This window comes from Passer domesticus, chromosome 6, assembly GCF_036417665.1.
Source record: "Passer domesticus isolate bPasDom1 chromosome 6, bPasDom1.hap1, whole genome shotgun sequence".
Lineage (NCBI taxonomy): Eukaryota > Metazoa > Chordata > Aves > Passeriformes > Passeridae > Passer > Passer domesticus.
The window spans coordinates 47,245,328-47,265,185 of NC_087479.1; the positions used below are offsets into that span (position 1 = coordinate 47,245,328).

The window sequence follows — 19,858 nt, forward strand, 5'->3', positions numbered from 1 at the left end:
AGGGATGAGGGTGTGCCGGGCATCTCGGAGCGGGCGGCTTCTTTGTGTGAAGGGAGGCATGGTCCTTGGGTCTGGAAACATCTCTAAGTTGTTTTGCCATCCTTGGTGCATGTTCCAACGGCAACATTATTGTAAAACAGCTTGGTGTTTACTTTGTGTACAGAAAAGATAAAATCAGCATTTATATGCAAACATGAACCAACAAGGAATTTCAAAATCCTGCCATTTCACTCTTGTGAGAAGAAGAGCCAGAGTTATTGTGTAACCAGAAACATCTGAAAGCTGGGGATTTTCTGGGTCTAAATTCAATTTAGATTATAAGGGACTAATTTAGGATCTGACTGTATCACCTTGGGCAGCCAAAAAAGGATCTGAAACACATGGAGACTAGGGCTTTGGGGTGGAGAGTTCTCCATTTGGGACAACCTGGGGCACTGTGTGGATCTGAGCTTTCCCTTTACGAATAAAGCTGAAGTAAAAAGTGAAGTAACACAAGCCAGATGCTCAGCCAGGGAGAGCCACCTGAGCCCACTCTGATATCCTTGTCTGCCCCAGGGAATAGGGGATGTTCACATGTCCATCCTAGACCTGCCTTTGCAGAGTGCACAGCTGGAACAGAACTTGGCACAGGCACATCTGCTTGAATGTCAAGGTCTGAAAGCATCAGACATGCAGAAGGAAGGCTTTCACTGGGATTTCATAGCTGGAGCACTGTATCGAGCCGCAGTGCATTTATGATTGCTCAGGAACATGTGCCAGGCTGGGGGCACTGGAAAACGTGGCAGAGAGCAGAGGTGAAGCCCCATGCAGGACCAGAGCCCTGGCAGGTGACGAGATCTGCCAAAACAAGCAGGGACTAATAAAGATGGATAAGCCAGTGGGAACTGAAGGGAGATGTGCAGAGGGGAGAAAAGCCAGGGGAGAAGTGAGCAGCTCCCAGGCACAACAGCATGGGCTGTGAGTAGGCTGGTGCTGCACAGAGCCCAGCAAATGTTTTTCTCCTCCCCTGTGAACATCCCTGGTACAGACTGTGGCTGGACATTTGCTTTTCAAAGGTCCATGTGTCCACATACCCTTGGCTACCCTGACTCAAGCCTGGCTCTGCCTCTGCAAAGGGGCTGGCTGACATGGGCATTTAAATGAAGTGGAAGTAGGGATGCATTCTCTTCTGGGGTGAAATCTGCATCTCCACCTCACTGTGGGATGCTGGGCAGGCTGACTGTCCCTGGTGCACAAGCCAGTTCCTAGTAACTCTCCCGTGCTCATTCCCCTGGGATTACTCCTGCCTGGCTGGGGCTAGAGGGGCTGCAAAAGGAGCCCAGCTGCCCCACGGCCAGCTCTCTCCGTCCCAGCTTCTACCCATCCCTCGCCTCAGGGTTTATTTACCCGGGGGCGCAGGGATAAATGAGGATAAGAAGGTAGAAAAGGTCATCTGGGTGGTGGCCACAAAGGGGGACATTGTGCCTTCAGGGAGGGGGTGGAAACGCCCGAGGGGTCGGAGACACGGGGGCACTTTGATGCACTCGGGATGAAAGCGGGGAGGGAAGGGGAGGGAAGAGAGGAGGGGGAGCAAAACAGGGGGAGGGGACGACACCAAAACCCAAAAGGCAACAAAACCTCTCCCAGCTGGGACGAAAGTCAGGATAGTCCCTTTATTTAGATGGATAGAGCCAAGCACAATGCGGGGCAGCCGGGGGCCACCCTGCCGCTGTCCCTCAGCAGCCCTTTCAAGCCCTTCCTCCCCTCCGTCCTCAGTCTCTCACTTTCTTCCATATTTTCCATTTTCTTTTTTTGTCCTTTGCTCCCTGTGCTCCACCTTCCACTTCCAGCTTTCTCCCACGGTGAAAGCACTGAGGAACAAAGTGGGTTGATGTCTGATGCAAAGTTAATTTTAAGTAGAGATGGGGAGGGGGAACCAAAGGCACTGGAGAAAAATGGGCTTGGAGAGGATCCTGTGGGAGAACCCCTCCCTATACATCAGCTGTGGTGTCTGTGTCCCAGCAGAGTCTTCTGGTCCCCAAGCTGTGTGCTGCAAATCCTACAGCAGGGCTGAATCTTGGGCAAAGAGCACTCAGGGCTGTTAATGCCACACAAATCCTGCCCTCTGAGATGTTTTAGGAGCATATTTTGAACATCAAGGCTATCCCCATGGCTGGAGCGGTTAGGGGACAAGCTGTCACACACATCCATACCTCTATTTTTTCCAACTTGCTGTTTTTCAGCTGACCACCTGACTTTTTCTCATGCTGACTTGCTATCACTTTGTTAAGGAAGAAGCAGAACCCAGAATTTTTGTGGTAGATCAAATGTAATCACTGTACTTTGATGTATCTATAATTCAGAGGTACCTCAAAATGAAATTTTAAACTAAGTTTGAGCTAAGTTTCACCCAGAGTGAAATCTTTTCTTCAGCAAATGGTCTGCTGTACATTTTGACCATGAAGAAATTTGTCAATCTCAATAAAATATTGAACATTTTGGAATGAGAAATTATTGCATTCAACACCTCCCAGAATGGGCCATTTTCTAATGCCAATGCTTCACTTCTAAAACTCTTCTTATTCACTGCATCTGCTTTTTCACAAAGAATGATCCCAAATCCTGTTCCCCCAAACACGGCAGAAGAAAACATCTTGTAGGCAGCCTGTGTGGCCTCCTGCCCCAGTCTGTGTCCACTTCCTCTGTGCCCTCTCCAGCTTTCTGCTCCCTCCATGATTTCTGCAATGTGCACGCTAAATGCAGCCTGTGTCCTACACCCCAGATTCCACCAAGGAACATGACACTGCCCTCGCTTTCTCCAGCAGGTTTTATGCAGAGAGTAGGTTGGTTATGATTTCTGCTAGGCCTGAAAGAGTGCCCAGAGGTCGCTTTAACAAGTTGTGTGTTTCTCTTTAACAGCGAGACTTGCCTGCCGGCAACCATTAGCGCTCTTCAGCATCATAAACAATCACACTCAGCTTACACCACGTCTGAACTTGGCTTAGGCACTAGTTTTTCTGCCAGTACATCACTGTTTTCAACTCCAGTCAGCACTGTTTTGAAGTTATTACTGTCTGGTGGCTGGGGTTTTTTTGGTGGTGTATGCATCCTAAATGAGCTTTGTGGTCTCCCCACTTCAAAAGCTCCTCTGCTCTCACCTCCCTTTACTGGCTGTCCTCTAGCAAGACCAAAGACCAACGGGTATAAACTATCTCGGCAGCACTCTGGGTCCATGCAGAGTGCAGGGATGCAGGGACACTCCTGAGGGCTGCTGGAGAAGAGGGGTCAGGGAATTGGGCAAGGAGATGGTGCAGAGCTGTGCTGCTTCACCCAGACCTGGTCCCCATCCTTGCCTCCATTCAAATCAGACCCAAACACAGCGTGTGCTGCAAACTTCAAGCTGCTGGAAGCACATTCACCCTCTCCATTGCCCACTTTCCTCTGGTGTCTCCTGGGCAAGGAGAAGACACAGAAGCACCCTCGGCACTGAATCACATGCAGGTGTTTCACTGAGGGGACCAGTTGCTTCCACTGAGACCGGCTGACTTTCCTTTGATAAAAACAAGCCCATGGTGAAAGCAGGAAAATGGGAGTCAGCATCCTGTGCAGAGGGCTTTGCAGGTACTCTGCTGGTAAGGGGATGTGGTATTTACTAATACTTCTAAGCTGGGCTTTTATTTACCCAGTTTCACCTGCTTTTTCTGTGGATGATTCTGCTAGAGGACCGTGGCTCCTTTGTGCACCCTTGAAGGAATTGTATGTGGGAAACAGAGTGAAAGGGAAAATGTGTTATAGTATTGCAACACTTCCTACAAGTATTTAACATCCTGACAAAATTCATCTTTTCTACCAAAAAAAAAAAAATCTTGAAGTGCTTCATTCAAGGGAAAGATATTTGCTGTGTTATAAAAGTGTCAACATTTCACTTACAAATTGGTCATTCTTTTGGCAGTGACTTTAACAGAAAATTCCCCTTGGGGCTATCATGCCTCTTTGTTGGTTTCTCTTCCCTTAAAAAAAAAAAAAGGCAAAACCAAACAACTTAAAAAGCAAGCACAATTTACTGGGTCTGGTGACTGGATAACTGTTGTACTGCAGGCTGTGAGTGCTGGGGCTGAGGCCAGGAGATGAAAGAAGAGAACTGAGGCTTCTCCAGCAGCAAAGTGGATGCTCACAGGTCAAAGCCTGAAGCACTGCCCTGGTCCCTGCAGCTTTACCACAAGTTTCTCCTTTTCTGATGTTTATGCTTCTGCTGTTATTAACATCTACCCATAAACACAAGCATTTATGGAAGGGGAGGGAAGGGTGTCACAGACCAATACTTGAAATAATTTCTCTGTGCTTCTTGCTCTGATTTAATGCACTATGCTTTCCACTGCTGGCCACTTTCTTACACTTGCTTCTCCTTTCCATTTCTGTTTCTCTACATGACTGTTTATTTCTCCTGTCTTTTACAATGCTGATGGCTTTGGCAGATAACAAATGTGTATCTAGTCTTGGGTTTTTCTTGCTCACCATGTTTGGATGCTGGCTTTGGAGCCTGGCTGGGGTTTGTCTGAGTATCTCTGTCCTGCCTCACCTGTAGCACAGCTGTGATAGGACTTGTGGGGATCACTTCATGTACTCTTTTGCCACTTTGTTATGCCTGGGGACAAAAGAGAGGTGACAGCAGGAGTAAGGGGGCAGGCAGTGACCTGCAGAAAACAAGAATTTAGTCATCCTGATCTGAACAATGATCTTTGTCTGATTGTAGGCTCTCAAGAACAGGAGACACCCTCAATCTAATTTACAGCAGAAATCTCAGTCTCTGATGTTTTTACAATACTTCCCCTAAGCTAAGGATGCTGATGCTCCCTTTCAACTTTCCCTTCTCGAAGATGGTTGCAACAGAGGTGCAAACCAGCCTCTCTTACTGGGAAGGGCCTTAACCATGCCACCCCTCTCTTTTTTGTACCAGCTTTACCATTATTCTGAGTAAATCTTTATTATGGGAAAATAATGGGTGGAAGAAAGTACTCAAACATAATAAAAAGACTGAGAATCTGTAAGTGTAAAACCCCTCCATGTTCTCAGACTCAGCCACAGGAGCATCCACTCACTTCTCCAAAGAGCAAGCCCCGGGGACTGGCTTGAGAGGACCTGCAGTGAGTCCCAGGGCTGCTCTGAAAGCACCTGGCAGAGCTCCTCTGTTCCTGTGTGCCAGAGTGTGCACAAAGCTCCAAAGGAGCTGGGCGTGTATGGTGTCCCCGGAATTCCAAGCCATTTGTTATAGTGCCCAATGGCCTCCTTAGGGTGTGACATTCACTTGTGACTACACCTGGTGCTGCTTTCCTGTTGTTAGCCCATTATTCCCAGGTATGCTTCTGGCCAATGCTTTGTTGGTGGCAGTTTCTGGGAAGCAAATCGAGCCCTCGTTGGCCAGTGCCCAAGCTGGGCAAAGCCAGGGCAGCTCTGCCTGCCGTCAGCTGTGCAAGGGGCTGCCTTTCACTCCTAGCTATGCACCCTCCCAGCCTCCTGGCCCGCATCCAATCCAGATAAGAAATGCCTGAAAATTGTTGCTGTTAGCCAGCTATTCTGTGACCTGCATGAAAGGAGTGAAATGACCTCGGGACTAGTCTCGGCACACAGCCGTCTGCCCACAAACCGTGGCAGCCGAAAAGCCTCGCTACTCGGACCAAAGGCTGGCAGGACAAGTATTTTCTTGGCGGCCGCTCCTCACGGATGGGAGGGGAGGCAGCAGCAAGCTGATTTGCAGGAGCTCCCTCGCTGCCTGCTGTTCCTAACAAGATCTTTATGAGGTGTTAGTGTAAATTGAGTTGTTTTACTTTGAAACCAATCGTGGGCTGTTTCCTGCACGATGATCTGTGGCAAGGAGGGTATTTAGTGGTGATATCTTGTGGCGTTAGGAACAGGAGAGAGCCCTTTTCCCCATGACTCTTATCTCCAAATATTCTGTTTTCTGTGGTGCTGGGCTCTGCTGAAGCCACTCGCTCTGCAAGGAGGACCAACAATGCCATTCTGCCATGGGGATGCTGCAGGGCGTTCTCCTGCCTGCTTCCCAGCTCTTCCTGTGGTGTACAAGCCTTCCAGCAGGCTGCACAGGCCCTTCCTTCAAAATTGTTTTCAGTAGTATGTGGAGAAATTTGGAAGGAGCCATGGAACTGAAGCTGAGGTTGCCCATGACAGACAGCATCATCCTTTAAACACCACCAGGCCATAATGCACAGGATTATTTTTGCCTTGTACTGGGCTTTAAGTGCTTTGGGTAACAAGAAAATCTTCAGCCCGAGTAACAAAAAAATGCCAAGGAGGGGACTGTGGTTGAAAGTGGAAGGGTTCTTTCTGCGTGGGGATGGGGGGCAGCTAATCTTGACACCATCCTGCAACTTGTTTCTGCTTTATTTGCCATGTCTGTGGCCTGTGAAATGCTGCTTGGAAAAAGGGGAATCTGGGTGGATGGAGATGTGGAAGGTTTACAGAAGTGTGCTTTGTATCTGTACATTGACAAGCCTGTACCCCCTGGAGTCCCCAGCTTTTTTTTTTCTTAATTCTCAGAATTCCTCAGCATATCTTCTTCTGCCTGAATCTGACTAAATGACTCTCCTGCAGCCCTGTACCTTAGGGCTGGGTTTTTGTCTTGCTGGGAGCTGGGGTTTCCATTTTAGGCATTGAGTTTCTAGTTGCACATCTAAAGAGAAATGATGTTCTCATCAGAGGCATTCCCCATCCCTGCCACAAGCGTTTCCTGTAGCAGTTTAGGCAGGCACCCAGGCTTTCTGGAATCCCTCAGGGGAGCTCCTGGTTGATGGCAGCTAACCCAGACACTGAGGGTCCCATCATCAAGTGTAGCTGGCTCCTCCAAGCAGGGGAAGTACCTGGCTGAGAGACAGGTCTGCTGTTACTCTGTCTGCTGACAGGTGACTCTCATGGTCAGAGGGCTTTCATCTCCAACTCTTTGAACTGGCAGGTATTTTGCATAAATGGAGTAGAGTTCTAGGTGTGAGTTTTTAGGGTCAGTAGTCTTCTCAGCGAGGTCCAAGCAGTCTTCAGGTAGTGCTGAAGATGAGTGAGCTGGGCTGGCTGAAGGTACCCGCTGCAATTTCCACAGAACCTACCTTGCATCCACCCTAATGCTTCCTTTAAAGGGCACAGTGATCCAGTGCCCTTCTCTCTGGTGTAGCAGAGCTCTCTTCAGCAGGTTTATCTGAGAATCTGTCACCATGACCATGGCTGGGGAGAGGAGTCCCTCTGTCCATCCCGTGTTTCTAAAGCACACATACATCCTTTTTCTTGCACCTTCTTCCCCCTCAACTGTTTGGAAGACTCATGAGCACTGTGGGGTTTTTAAAATAAAATTGTACCTTCCTGATTTCCCTCTAGCTCTGACTGACAGCATTAAGATAATTTGTGATGCTGACTAAGCTCTTTTCCCCCCTAATATTAGTATTGCTTAAGTGAAAATTGCTTACAGCTGATTTCTTGCCAATAGTGTTACAGTTGATACTGCTTCAAAGTTGCTGCAATGGTATCTTGGGTGATCAGATGAACATGGCAACAATGCTGGGAGTTACTTGACTGAGAGCCAAGTACTGCTTTTGGAAATACTAAAATGATCAGTGCATCTAAGGAAGGAAAACAAACACCCTGCCCAGCAGTAGTAACATGCTTTAAAAAAATGCATTCTGCAATAATGGGACACTTGTGCAGACCAATGCAGCAGTCCCGATGTCTAAACTGCTTGGGAGAGATGACATGATGTTGGTTTAGGCTGAGAATAAATATGTGGGAGTCTATATGAATTTATTTTTTGGAGGTCACCTGTGAGGATGAAGCCATTGAACTCTCTCTGGGGAAAGGTACCACATTACTCCCCATTCCACCTGCCCTCCCTGCTGCTGCTGAGCACAGCCCAGGCCAGCTCACAGCTCTTGCTGTGATACCTGGGGTATTGTTGAAGAGCCACAAAGGGTATAAAACCTTTGCAAGACATTTATTAGAGCACTTGAATTCCCTGTGCCTTTCAAACGAACTGTTTATTAGAGCAACTTTTATTAGGGAATTAACTTGAAGCACAGTTCAACAGCTATTGCTCTTGATTGCAGGCTCCTAAATGCTGCTTGCTCTTAAAGCCTTCATTTTCCCATGAAAATGGGAATTGTTTTGGAGTTTTTCTTCTTCGAATGGAATCATGTATGTGGAATACTTGTACAGATCTAGATTACAGAGCATCCACTGCAATTACTGAATCTGGAATTGCCAAGTGACACTCCTGAAAAATTTTATCTTCCCAGTACTAAGGCAGCAGAGATTATACACAGGGTCCCTGTAAAGTAGGTCAATTTTAATAACCATTTCTGCTTTGTGTTCGTTCAGCATATTCTACAGGCCAGCCCGTTTTGCTCCATTCAACTCCTAACATTCACTGGAGCTCTCTAAGGGAATTAATAGTCTCTGCCACAGTTTTTCATGCCACCAGCCCTGTTTTATTTCACAGCATTCTTACACACACACAGTTTTTACCTCTGGCTCACCTCCCCTGAAGCAGGTCTTCACTATGAGCCCAAAAGTAATGGACAGAGCTTATGAGTCTGCCGATAGTTTCCAAGGAGTGATTCACATTTGCTTATTGCCTTTAGATAAAGACTCTGAACATGCAGCTCAAGTTAGAGGAGGACAAGGTGGGACACTGTGGTTATGGGTGGTTTTTAAAGGACAACACTGTTCTCAGAGGTGCTGCTCCCCTGAATAAAGGCACCCCAACCCACCTCCTGAGAGCTGCTGCCAGGACAAACAAACTTCCGATACCCACTTCCTCTTCACCTTCCCATGAGTCTCCCAGCATCCCAGGCAGGGGCAACACAGCCTCCTGCAGCTGCACTTTCTGCATGTTCAGGACAGGGGTTAACAGCACCGAACCTGCCTTGTCTCCTACGCACATCTGCAGCTCCCCACACATCTTCCCTGCTCCAAGTGCTGAATTTATAAAACTTGAGTGGAGGGAAAAAAGTAAACCTGGAGATTATGCTATGCTGCTCCTTATTCCCTTCTGCACATGAAACCTGCTCCAGGAGAGCTGCCTCTCTGCTGTACTGCTCCTTATTCCCCTCTCCCACCCCTTCAGGCCACAGTTAAGTCACCTTGGGCAATTCTGGCAAATACACACATCTTACAGCCCGGAAGCCATTTATAAATAGATTTTTATTTATAAAGTCAATTTACATAAAATATGATACTCTCTTAAAAACTGCATATGTACAACATAAGAAATCCTAGCAAGTGCATACAAAAATGCCTTCAATACATTTTTTTTTTTAAACTTCAGTTTTCAGAGAGGTGGACCTTCACACCAGGCAAACTCAGACACCACGTTAAAACACAACGTAAGTTTACAGTCTTTTACCAAAGTGTTTGGAGAGAATAATTAAAAAAAAAAAAAAAAAACAACAACAAAAAAAAAACACCTTTGCATCTATAACGTGTATGTTCCCAAAACATTGCAGTTGGTAGTGTTCAAGAACAAGTTGATAGGACCTGCTAAAAATAGAACCATCTCATCCCTTTTCTCTAAGGTTTGTTGTACAAAAATAAGTCTTCATACACCAGTGTCCCTATAGGCAGTTCAAGTTACATATAAAATAGAATCTGACATGATAAAAAAATTCCCTCCCCCTCCAGAAACAAGAAAGCATCAAGAGTTTCTAGTGTCTTTTTTGTTTTTCCCGTTTCCACCCCTCCAAAGCAACACCAGACAGCAGCGGCGGGGGAAAGCAGCTTCGCTGGGGCATCCTCTCCGTGGGTCGGCAGCTCCCGGCGGGCAGGCGGAGCCGCTGTCGCCGCGCAAGGAGCGGGACCCCGCAGTCAACTACCCCATTGCACTTTCCACAACCAGAAGACGACGGCAGAACCCGGCGAGAAAAGCAGCCAGCGGGGCCAGATCGGTACTTTCGGGGTCGGTACTTTCGGGGGATGCTGCTGCCGCCGCCGAGACCGCGGGCGCCGATGTGCTGCGGGCTGAGCGCGGCTGCGGAGAGACGTGAGGAGAGCCCCGGTGGGTTCGTGCCCCGAGCGCCGGGGGAGGGAGCGGTGCCCCGTGCCCTCCGCTGCCCCTCACCTCCCGCCGTGTCAGTAGCTGCCCAGCCAGCTGGTGAAGTCCAGCAGCTCCCGCTCCTCGGGGCTCAGCGCCGCGTCGTAGCCGCTCTCCTCGGAGGAGCACGGCGAGCCGGGCGCGGAGGAGCCGAAGGAGGGAGAAGCGGAGGAGTAGCCGCCGCCGCCGCCGACTTCGCCGACGGCCACCCGCCCGCGGCCGTCGGGGAAAGAGGCGGCGGCGTCGTGCTCGTCGAGGAGCCGCTGCAGGGCGCGGATGTACTCGACGGCGGAGCGCAGGGTCTCCACCTTGCTCATCTTCTTGCTGGCGGCGCCGTGCGGGACGTGCTGGCGGAGGGCGGCGAAGCCCAGGTTGACGAGCCGCACGCGGTTGCGCTCCCGCTCGTTCCGACGGGCCACGGCGGCCGCCGCCGCCGCCCCGGTGCCCGGCAGGGCGGCGAAGGCCAGGCGGCGCTTGCAGCGCAGCAGCTCGGGGGAGGCGGGCCGCCGGCGGCAGCGGGGCGCGGCGGGGGGCAGCGGCGGCAGAGCCCCGCCGTTCATCGCCGGGCGGCCACGGTGGCGGCGGGCAGGGAAGAAAAAAAAAAAAAAAAAAGAAAAAAAAAAAACCAAACCCAAAACTTTTAAAATAGAAAAAAAAAAATTAAAAACTAAATTTAAAGAGAGGAGGCGGGGGTGGGCAGCGCGGGGCAGCTCACCCCCATGCCCGTGCTCTCGGGCCGCCGCTCCGCGCCTCTGCGGCGCGTCCCGCTGCCGGCCGGCCCCTTATCAACGCGCCGCCGCCGCCGCTCGCGGGGCCCCGCCGGCCGCACGCGCCGCGCGCGCCGCGCCACGCGCGCCCGCCGCCGCCGCGCCCCCGCCCGCGCCCTCCCCCGCGCGCGCACCCGCCCCCGCGCGCGCCCGGCGCGTGGCGCCGCCGGCAGCCGCCGCCCCCCCCCCCTCCCCTCACACTCGCACACGCACACACAAACAACACACAAACACGCATACACACACACACGCACCGCCGTCCGCGGCCCTGCCGCGACCCTCCCCTCAAATCACCGCCCCGGCCCTGGCAGTTTTTAACGTTTTGTTTTAATTTAGTTTTTTTTATTATTATTACTCGGGGGTGCGGCCGCACTCTCGCCCCGCCTCCCCCGCGCCTCACGGCGGGCACACGCTGGAGCAGCCGGCAGTACCCGCTGCCCCAGGTGAGGTGCAGGCCCCGCGTCCCGTCCCTTCAGGCTGCCACCAGCCCGGCCGCCCCCCGCACCGCACCCCGCCGGTGCCGCTGTGCGGAAGGCGGTGTCCCGGCAGCGCGGCTGCGGCCAGGGCTTTCCCTCAGGAGTGCCCGCAGCTGGCCGCCGGTCGGTGCTTGCCTGACAGAGACGGGACACACCGGGGCTCTGCTTTGGTACAGCCACCAAAAATGTATAATAACAAATACTTGTAGTAATGGCGTGGGTCGTCTTGCCGACGCCGTTCTCCACAGACCAGCTTTTTGGGCTGCAATGGGAGTTTCAAGGATAAAGGCATGGAGGCAAGAAGGAAAATGCAAAGCTGTCGTAGCTCGGGGGTTGCAGCCCCGCTTCCCTCTGCCGTGCCAAGCAATCCTCCTTGGCTCTCCATCAAGCAAGCCTTTCTTGCAGCTCCGGTGGGAAGAGCAGCTGGGTCAGGTGCATTCTGATAGCTGGGAGGACAAAGGAGCTTCCCCTTGCAGTCCTGGGAACTTGTGGGAAGAAATAGCTTGCACGGTGTTTTGCCAAATAAACAAGATGGATGGAGGGGGAGCTACAGGAACCCACTGCCCTCGGGCTGGGTCCACTCTCAGCTTCAGCACAGCTTCAGGATGTGCTGTGTTCAGGGCTTTGCTCCTACCTAGCCTTTAAAAAAGAAAAGAAGAAAAAAAAATCCAATGGTGTGAGACAGTTTAGTTACAGGGCTTCACTTTTTGCGGGCGAACATAACCCAAAGTCAGGAAAATGCTCAAGCTGGTGTCTTTGAGACCAGCTTGGTGGTGGGGATGTGTCATCACATGGAGAGGTGCCAGCAAGGCTCTGCAGCACGATTTGGATATCAAAGGATCTGTATTCCCCTGGCTGCCCCGAACCACGCTGCTGCTGGTGCTCAAGTGTGTCTAAGCCAAAAATGGTAGTTCAAAGAGCTATCCATGATTCCTTGATGTAACACGGAGGGATCTTTTATTGTACCTGTGTCGGGTATTTAGGGAGCAGCAAGGCTCTATTATGTTGAAAGAGAAATATTTTCCCTGGGGATTGGTTGCAATGGCAGTGGCTTGAAGGAACCAACCCCACTGCAGTGTCACAGGCAGCCGAGCTGAAATTCCTGACAGTAAGGATCATGTGGGCGCTTTGATTTTCTGGTAGTCAAACACTCAGGAGTCTTAGCACCAAATTCAGCAGCTCCAGAGACATTCTTGGCTGTGCTGTAGACCTGGGGGCAAAGCAAGGAGCAGCCCTGCAGCCTGTCTGGAGGACTTGACCCGAGAGGAGCAGCTCATGGCATGCAGCGCAGGCAGGGGCGTTTTTCCTGGTGGATTCCCAGCAGTGCAGGGGAGCTGCCTGTGCCTTGTTGGGAGTGCACAGGTTGCTTGCTCAGCTCAGGCCATGTCATGCACTTGTCTCCAGCACCTGCAGAAATGCCCTGGCTGGAGCAAGGGGCTTCCCTTGTGCTCGCTGTCAGACGTAGCTCAGGAGCATTACTTCAGTGGAGTAATAATGATGTTCTTTTATTACCTCGTCTCTAATTTCTGCTGAAAAGCTTTCACACAGGAAAGGGGAAGCTGCTGCCCTTGAAACTTTTCAAGAGAAAGCCTTCTGTATTGAAGTGCCACACTCAAGAGTAATAACTGGATTTTTATCATACAAAAATAGCTACAGGGATTTTTTTTTCATTAATAACGCACACCAGTAAACCCAGTCTCAAGGGAGAGCACGCAGCCTTCAGCCACAGAGATTCTACACTTAGCTCTGGGATGGGCTTGATTTGTCCAAACTGGCTTCAGGCCTGCTGATGTTTCCAGCCAGATGTGGCCATCGGATCTAGGCCTGAGCACAGCACACAGCAAGTGCTTATGCTTTCCTAGCAATGCAGCTGGCTTCCCTACAGTCTGCAGGAAGGTAGGTACATCTTGTTCTCAGAAAATGCAATCTCCTTTGAAATCTCTTTATAAAAAAGTTAATGACTATGTAAGGATCCCGTAGAACAAGACATCATTAAACACTGTCTGTGTTCACAATCAACTTCCTGATGATAATCTGAGGAGAGAGAGCATGCAGCAATGTGCTACCCATCCCCAGAGAGTGGGGAGAAGAAATTCTCCTCTCCTGGAGCAGGTAAGGCAAAATGGTAACTGCATGGTTGGTGTGGACACCTTTTAGCTCCATGTGGCTTCAGCCAGTGTGCTGCAAGGTGGCCAAACGATGCTCAGGGAGAAGGGAAAAGGCCTCTGGAAAGGGCCTCTACACTCACTACATGTTAGTTCTTGCACCTGCCAAAGGTGAGACAAAGCACTGCCCCTGGCTTGGCACGTGTCAGCAGGAAGGCTGCAGGTGGGGTGCTGGCTCAGTCCTGCTGCCACCTATGCATTACAGCCAGCTGACGTGAGATTTTTAGGGTATTTTACCAAAACTTTGAGGACTTCAGTGGAAAGCAATGGAGGTCCAGTTGCAATAAAGCTTGAGAGGGTGAATGTGAGAAATAAAGGATGATGGGCAGTTAAGCAGCCCTGTTCTTGGTGAGCCCGTTTAGCAGGCTGGGCTGTGCTCACGCAGGAGCAGGGCTACATGGGGCAGGCCTCGCATTGTGTCTTCAGGTCTGTCACCTGCACAGCTGGCTCCTGGGCAGTTATGGTTTGCAATTAGATAGCATGTGAAAAAAAAAATAATTTAACTTGACTAGAGCACTGTGCTTTAGAGCTCTGAGTATGGTTCTTCCACTTTCAGTGGAGAAAGATCATTTGAGTTTATTCTTTGAAGGGAGCTCCATGTCTCCAGCTTATGCTCTTTTCCAATGCAATCTTTCTGTGGCTTGATGAACTATTTTTAATAACTCTTCTGACACTTTATTTGCTCACCTATAATAATTTCAAATTGCCTTGGAATCACTAGAGAATTTCTGAGACACATTTTGAAAATAATAAGTAAAGAAGTGCTTTGGAAACATTATGATTTCTCTCTGGTTTTGTGTCTTCCAAAGCAGTCTCCAGCCAGCCTTGTTTCTATTCACAGTGGAGTTGTATGGTGCATCTGAAGCTTGGCAAAGCCCAGCACCCCCCCCTTCCTCCTCTCTTTCCTTTCTTGAAAAGAGATGGCCCCGGGTTTAAAAGTTGATTTTTAGCTTTGATTGTGTGTATGTGCTATATGAATGCTAAGCAGCCTTTACAATGCATCCTTGTGATGTGCCCGGGAAGGCAGAGGCAGGCTGTGAGGGCTGCCTGGCCTCCCATCATCCCTACGGCTGCGGTGCGGTTTGATACGGACATGTTTTATTTACGAGCGAGCTTTAGGGTGAACCCAGCCGTGTTACGGGCAGTAGCTGAGGGACCAAATGGGCTGAGCCACTGGCACTTGTAAATCTGACACATTTGGAGCTGCTTTCTGCTGTGGAGGAGAGGTGTTTCCCAGTGGTGCTGTGGGCTGGAAAAGGAGGAGGCTACTGAGAGGCAGCAGAGACCTGCACAGGTGTGTCCTGCCTGGATGATAGGTGTAGTTTTGGCTCCTGGGTGACATCCTCCTTCTTGCTTCCAGCCCATCCTTTCTCAGGATGAGTAGCAGTGCCCCAAAGCCAAGGGGGAAGTTTCTCTTCCCTGCTGTATTGACAGCAGCTGAGACTGGGGTGCTGCTGTTCCGTCACTGGTGGCTGCACTGATGGAGTGAGGGCCAGAAAAGTGGACGTCAAGAAAGCATCAGTATGAATTCAGCCTCTTCTTCTCCATTTGTGTTTAGTGTCCCAAGTTCATCCCATGCAGCATTAACACATGAAATCCCCAGCTCTTTCAGAACATCTCTCTGACAGAGTGGGCATCATTTCCATCCAGCTCAGAAGAGGGTTGGGGGTTTATGGCTTTGAAAAAATATATGATCTGGCTTTGTTACCTTTTTTAAACCAACCCTTCCCTTCTGGATGAGATGGCAACATCCCTCTGAGACCCATGCAGCTGGGGATGAGGTTTTTTGTAACAGAAATCTGCAAGCTGCCACAAGGCTAGAAAGAGAGCACCTGTGCTCCCTGGGGTATTTTCAGACTCACTACCATCTTTCCACGCTCCAGCTGATAACCAGAGATAAGGTTATCAGACAGGAGCTGTGGTCACCTGTGCTTTTTGCACTGCTTTTGGGAGTGATAAGTTGGGCTCTTGCAAAGGGAATCAATCGATGAAACCTGCCAGGGTGGGCAGGAGGCCGAGTCTTGCTGGAAAAGCCATGCTGCCATCCAGCCTGCATGCTGGCTCTGAGGGTGGTTCCCTGGCATGCCACCAGCCCTGCCTCTCTTCTCACTGGGATGAAGTTGAGGGGACACCCTGCTTCTCACTTCTCTGGGCAGAGAGGTAGGTGTGTGCCTGCTGAGGCAGGTGTGTGCCAACAACTGGGCACCCAGAGGAAGTTTAATCCCATAGAAAGTGACGTGTTGCAAAGATTGCCTTGTTGTTGGGCACAGGTAGGATGAGCACGCAGAGTCCCCTGTTCTCCTTTCAGCAGTGCTCTTCCATGTGCCAAATGTGCCTTCCTTAATCACAGCCCAGCATCTTAATATCCCAGCTCTACTGATGCTCCTGCTTTCTTTTGGGTAAGGGAGTGACTTTCCTTTTGGCTTCTGTGAATGTGAGGCAGCAACTCCTTTTGCTCTTGTTATTTTTGTGATGTTAGAAATCCACATATGCTGTGCCCCCAAGAGGAAACTTTCAAGGCATACCTGTATGGGATAGCGGGTAAAAGAGAGGAAAAAGAAACAGCAGAAAATCCCTCCACCCCTTAGCCCAGCAGGCAGAGCAGTTAGTGGAGGGTGGGCACAAAGGCAGACACCAAGCACTGCAGGTGGGAGAAGCATCAAAGACATGGTCAAGCTATTCAGGAATAGTAATTTTCAACCAAAAAAGTGGAAGGAGCTGTTTAAACACAGGTCTTTGAAGTTACAGACCTGCTTTCAGAGCTCAGTGAGTCAGTGAAGGTACCCGTTTTTATGGCTGCAGACAAAAGAAGGAAGGACATCTTTTGTGGGAAAACTAGCAGCCCTTGCAAGGCATGTAGATAACGATTTTGGGACCTCTCAGGTGGACATGAGGTGAGGTGCGAGGCTTCTGCAGGAACTGCATGGAACTGGGGAGGGGAATGCCCTTCAGAAAGCCCGCGTCGATTATCTCGCCCTTCGGGAAAGGGTTCCGCTGGCCTGTGGGGACCTCTAGTGTGAGACTTGGCTCCGCACAGGACTCTGCGGTGGCAGGTGTTTAGGACTGGGGAAGGAAGTGGGATCCAGGGGGAAACGGGCTCCGGGTTTCCCTGTCCGCCTCTGTGAAACGGGATCTGGGTGTGCTCAGGGCAGGTGACACGGTGACTGTCGCTCGTGGCTGGGCTGACGTGGCTTGGTGTTACACACAGAGCTGTGCTCATACTTTCTTGAAGCCCTTCCAGATTTAACCTGTAACTCCACTGGTGGGTCAGCTCTGTTATTTTTGTAGGGATCCTTCCTCTTGAAAGTGCAGGTGACAACACTCCCATTTGTCCTCTAGTACCAGAAGTGATGGGTGCCCACAGTTCTGAATTCCGACGCAATCCTAACTCTGACAGTGTCTTATAAGGCATTTTCCACACCTGGTCTGTTCCCAGGGATCCTGCTCCTAAATGTTGGTGGCTTGGCATCAGCTGCCTCACCAGCCTGTTGTCCTCTCCCCAGTGCCCCCCTACCCTGCTGTCTGTCCACTGGTTTTCCTCAGATGGTCTCCAGCTGGTGGCCAGAGGAGGAAGGTCTCTGTCTGCACATGGGTACCTCAGTGCCTTCTGCTGGACATCAGGGCAGGGACCCATGAGCCATGGGGATACCTGGTTTTGGCACTGGCTGCAGCAGCTCTCACTGGTGTCTGGGGAGGCTGCAACCAAGATGATCTGCAAGAAAGCTAGTGATGTACTCAGAAAATCATAACATGCTTTTTCCCGTGCTCATGGCTTTGTGCAACTTGCTTTCTCTTCTCTTTGCTTTACAAAATGCATCTTCCTTCCTTTTTTCACTCCTCTCCTCCACCTTCTTTGTCATCTTCCTGTTACTGCAGTTACTGTTGTGGGATTGTTTTACTTTTTCACTCCCTTTGCCACCTGACAGGAGTGCAATTATTCACCTGTTGTCCACCAGTCTAGTTCCAAAAGGATAATTAAGGCACTCAGTCATTCAGGCTCACTTTGGCCAGATCCTTCTTGAGACTTCTTTGGGATTTGCTTTTAAGAAATATGCATTCAGGAGACAGCTGGTTTTGAAGAAATCACCTGAGTCTTCTGCAGCCACGGGTCCATGGAGTCTTCAGTGCTAGAAGAGGGGAAAGGAAGAGTTAAAATGTCAACGGACAGTGAGGGTCTCCTGAGCAGGGGATTATATGTCCATATAACCATTTTCCTGAATAAAATACTACCAAATGTGTTTTTTCCCTTATCTGCAAATGCAGGTTCTTATAGAAGCTCAGCCAAAGGTTATTGCCATGTGGTGCTTTTACATGGGGAGAGAAGACTCTTACATAGATCTGTTTGGGGGGGTTTAATATCTTCTTTAACAATAGGTTATTTTTTTTAAACAGTGTTTTCTTAGATGTTTTACCAAACCTTATTTATATATATTATGAAAAAAATGTTATGGACAATGTTCATTAAGCAAAACTGCATCCCAGTGAAAGTCAAAATTGGGATATTTTGACACTGACTCTTGACTAATCAGTTTAATTCTTTTTTAAAGGAGCTTTGCTCCAAACTCCATGAAAGGTTGTTTTTCTGTATGCCTTTCCTTCTTCCCCAGCTGGCTGTGTGGGAGCTGACAGCAGCTAACTGAGGGCCTGTGCAGAAGGTGACTGCCCTAAAGAGGATTTAATAATCAGGCAGGAGGAGGTGCATCGGCACGTGGTGGGGACTCCACTTCCTGAGAGGCCCCACTGTGGCCATGCCTCCCTTTGGTGGAAACCCAGGCTTTATCAAGAGCTGGAGGGACCAACTGCCAGCTCTCTCTGGGGACAAGCTGCCATGGAACTGAGGTGCAGGATGAGGACCACCAAGTGCCAGCTGCTGGTGACCAGCCTCTGTGTCATGGTGAGCAGGCAGGTTTGGGGGGATCTCTGCAGAACCGAGGTGAGCTGTTGCCTTTCCCATCCCCGCTCTGAGAGGGGATGGTTTTCCCACGTTCTGTTTTTGGCGGGTGGAGGGCAAGCACAGCCAACTGCCTGAGTTATCATTGCACCATGGGCGGTTATCACTGGCCACCAGCATCCCCCCCTCTTCTGACAGACTTCTGGTTTCTCAAGGCTGTCACACCACTGCAGCTCTTTCACAACTCAGCAGCTTCCTCCAAGGAGAAAGAATGCTGATGGCAGAATGGGTGGGAGCAAAAAATATATTTCCTCCCGTCTCCTTGGAGCAAAAGAGAGAGGATGGACCTGCAGCAGTCACACTTACTGCTGGGAGGGTGGTCGACTGCAGGTGGGATCAGTGAGGATATGAAACCACAAGACTTTGGTGGAAGTGTGTGTGAGAAATGTGTGGATCAGCACTGCAAAGCGAAAGTAATTCCAGGGACTCTTTATCAACTTTTGAAGCAAATTCAAGGGGAGTTTCTGGACATCTGCTGTTAGAGCTGATGGGAAATGGTAGAAACTGGAGAACACTTCTCATGGTTGCTTTGACTTGTATGTTCTTGTTGCCTTTTCACTTCATCAAAACTTGCCAGCATAAAAAAAAAATAATAATAGCAGTAATAACAATAATCTATATTTAGTTCAAAGAGGATTGGTGGCTTGTTAAGGGTTATTAAAAGGTAATACCTTATTTTGGGCCACAAATGAAGTTTGTAGTTTTTCCAAATTTCAACATTCAAAGACTGCAGTGGCTGTAAGGTGGTTCTCTCTTCCAAGTAACAGAAAATGCCACTTGGAGGAAATGAAAGGAGGATTGGTACTAAGCATGTTTAGAGGAGACATAAGGCACAGCTGCTGTGAATGGTTAGAATCACATTCTCGGTTGCTGTAGGGATTTTAGACTGGTGTTTCTCAGAAATCTGAGCTAACTGGTGTTGCACTTAATATTTTGCTGGGTGTGGGTCAAGATATGCAGTAATGCACAGTCTGAATGATCAGAAGGTGACACAAATTAGGCTAGACAAAATGCTATGTTTTGGATGGATTTAGTCTCTGAGACTGTAAGCCTCCAGCAAAAGCTAATAGAAAATGTCACACAGTGGGGATTATGTTGAGATCACATTGTCACATTTGACACAGGTATAGCTCTCTCATGTTTCTGTATTGTAAAGGCACAAAATGATGAAGCCTTATCTTCAGAGCTAGGAGTAGCCTTACATTTTGTATTTTCCAGGCTCATTGCGCTAGATTTGGAGTTCATTTTGCTGCTGGTGCCTTTGTCCCAGCTCTGCCACCAGTCATGCTGAATGGAGCCCAGCCATAGAGCCAGGTGCCATCAGAAATGTTCCCTCTCCATCACCTGGAGAGGTATGGACATGCAAGTAGTTACCCCATGCCTTAGGCATACAGGCACTCTCAGGGGTGGGACAGAAACAGACAATACCTTGCAGA

The 19,858-nt window shown here is 49.7% G+C and overlaps 2 protein-coding genes across 2 annotated transcripts in view; one reads left to right on the forward strand and one right to left on the reverse strand.

The window, feature by feature from the left end:
• Positions 1–9,158: 9,158 nt before the first annotated feature.
• Positions 9,159–10,868, reverse strand: ASCL2 (achaete-scute family bHLH transcription factor 2). The gene is made up of 2 exons (XM_064422618.1): positions 10,091–10,868; positions 9,159–10,000 (listed from the first exon to the last, which is right to left on the reverse strand). The coding sequence occupies exon 1, from the start codon at positions 10,621–10,623 to the stop codon at positions 10,102–10,104; it is 522 nt and encodes a 173-aa protein (XP_064278688.1). The 5' UTR covers positions 10,624–10,868; the 3' UTR covers positions 9,159–10,000; positions 10,091–10,101.
• A 547-nt stretch (positions 10,869–11,415) lies between these two features.
• The window catches only part of TSPAN32 (tetraspanin 32), a 37,181-nt gene continuing 28,738 nt past the window's right edge, over positions 11,416–19,858 (forward strand). The window contains exon 1 of the mRNA XM_064425235.1: positions 11,416–18,365. Within this exon, the coding sequence (XP_064281305.1) occupies positions 18,300–18,365 (66 nt within the window). The 5' untranslated portion in view covers positions 11,416–18,299. The remainder of the gene's footprint in view (positions 18,366–19,858) is intronic.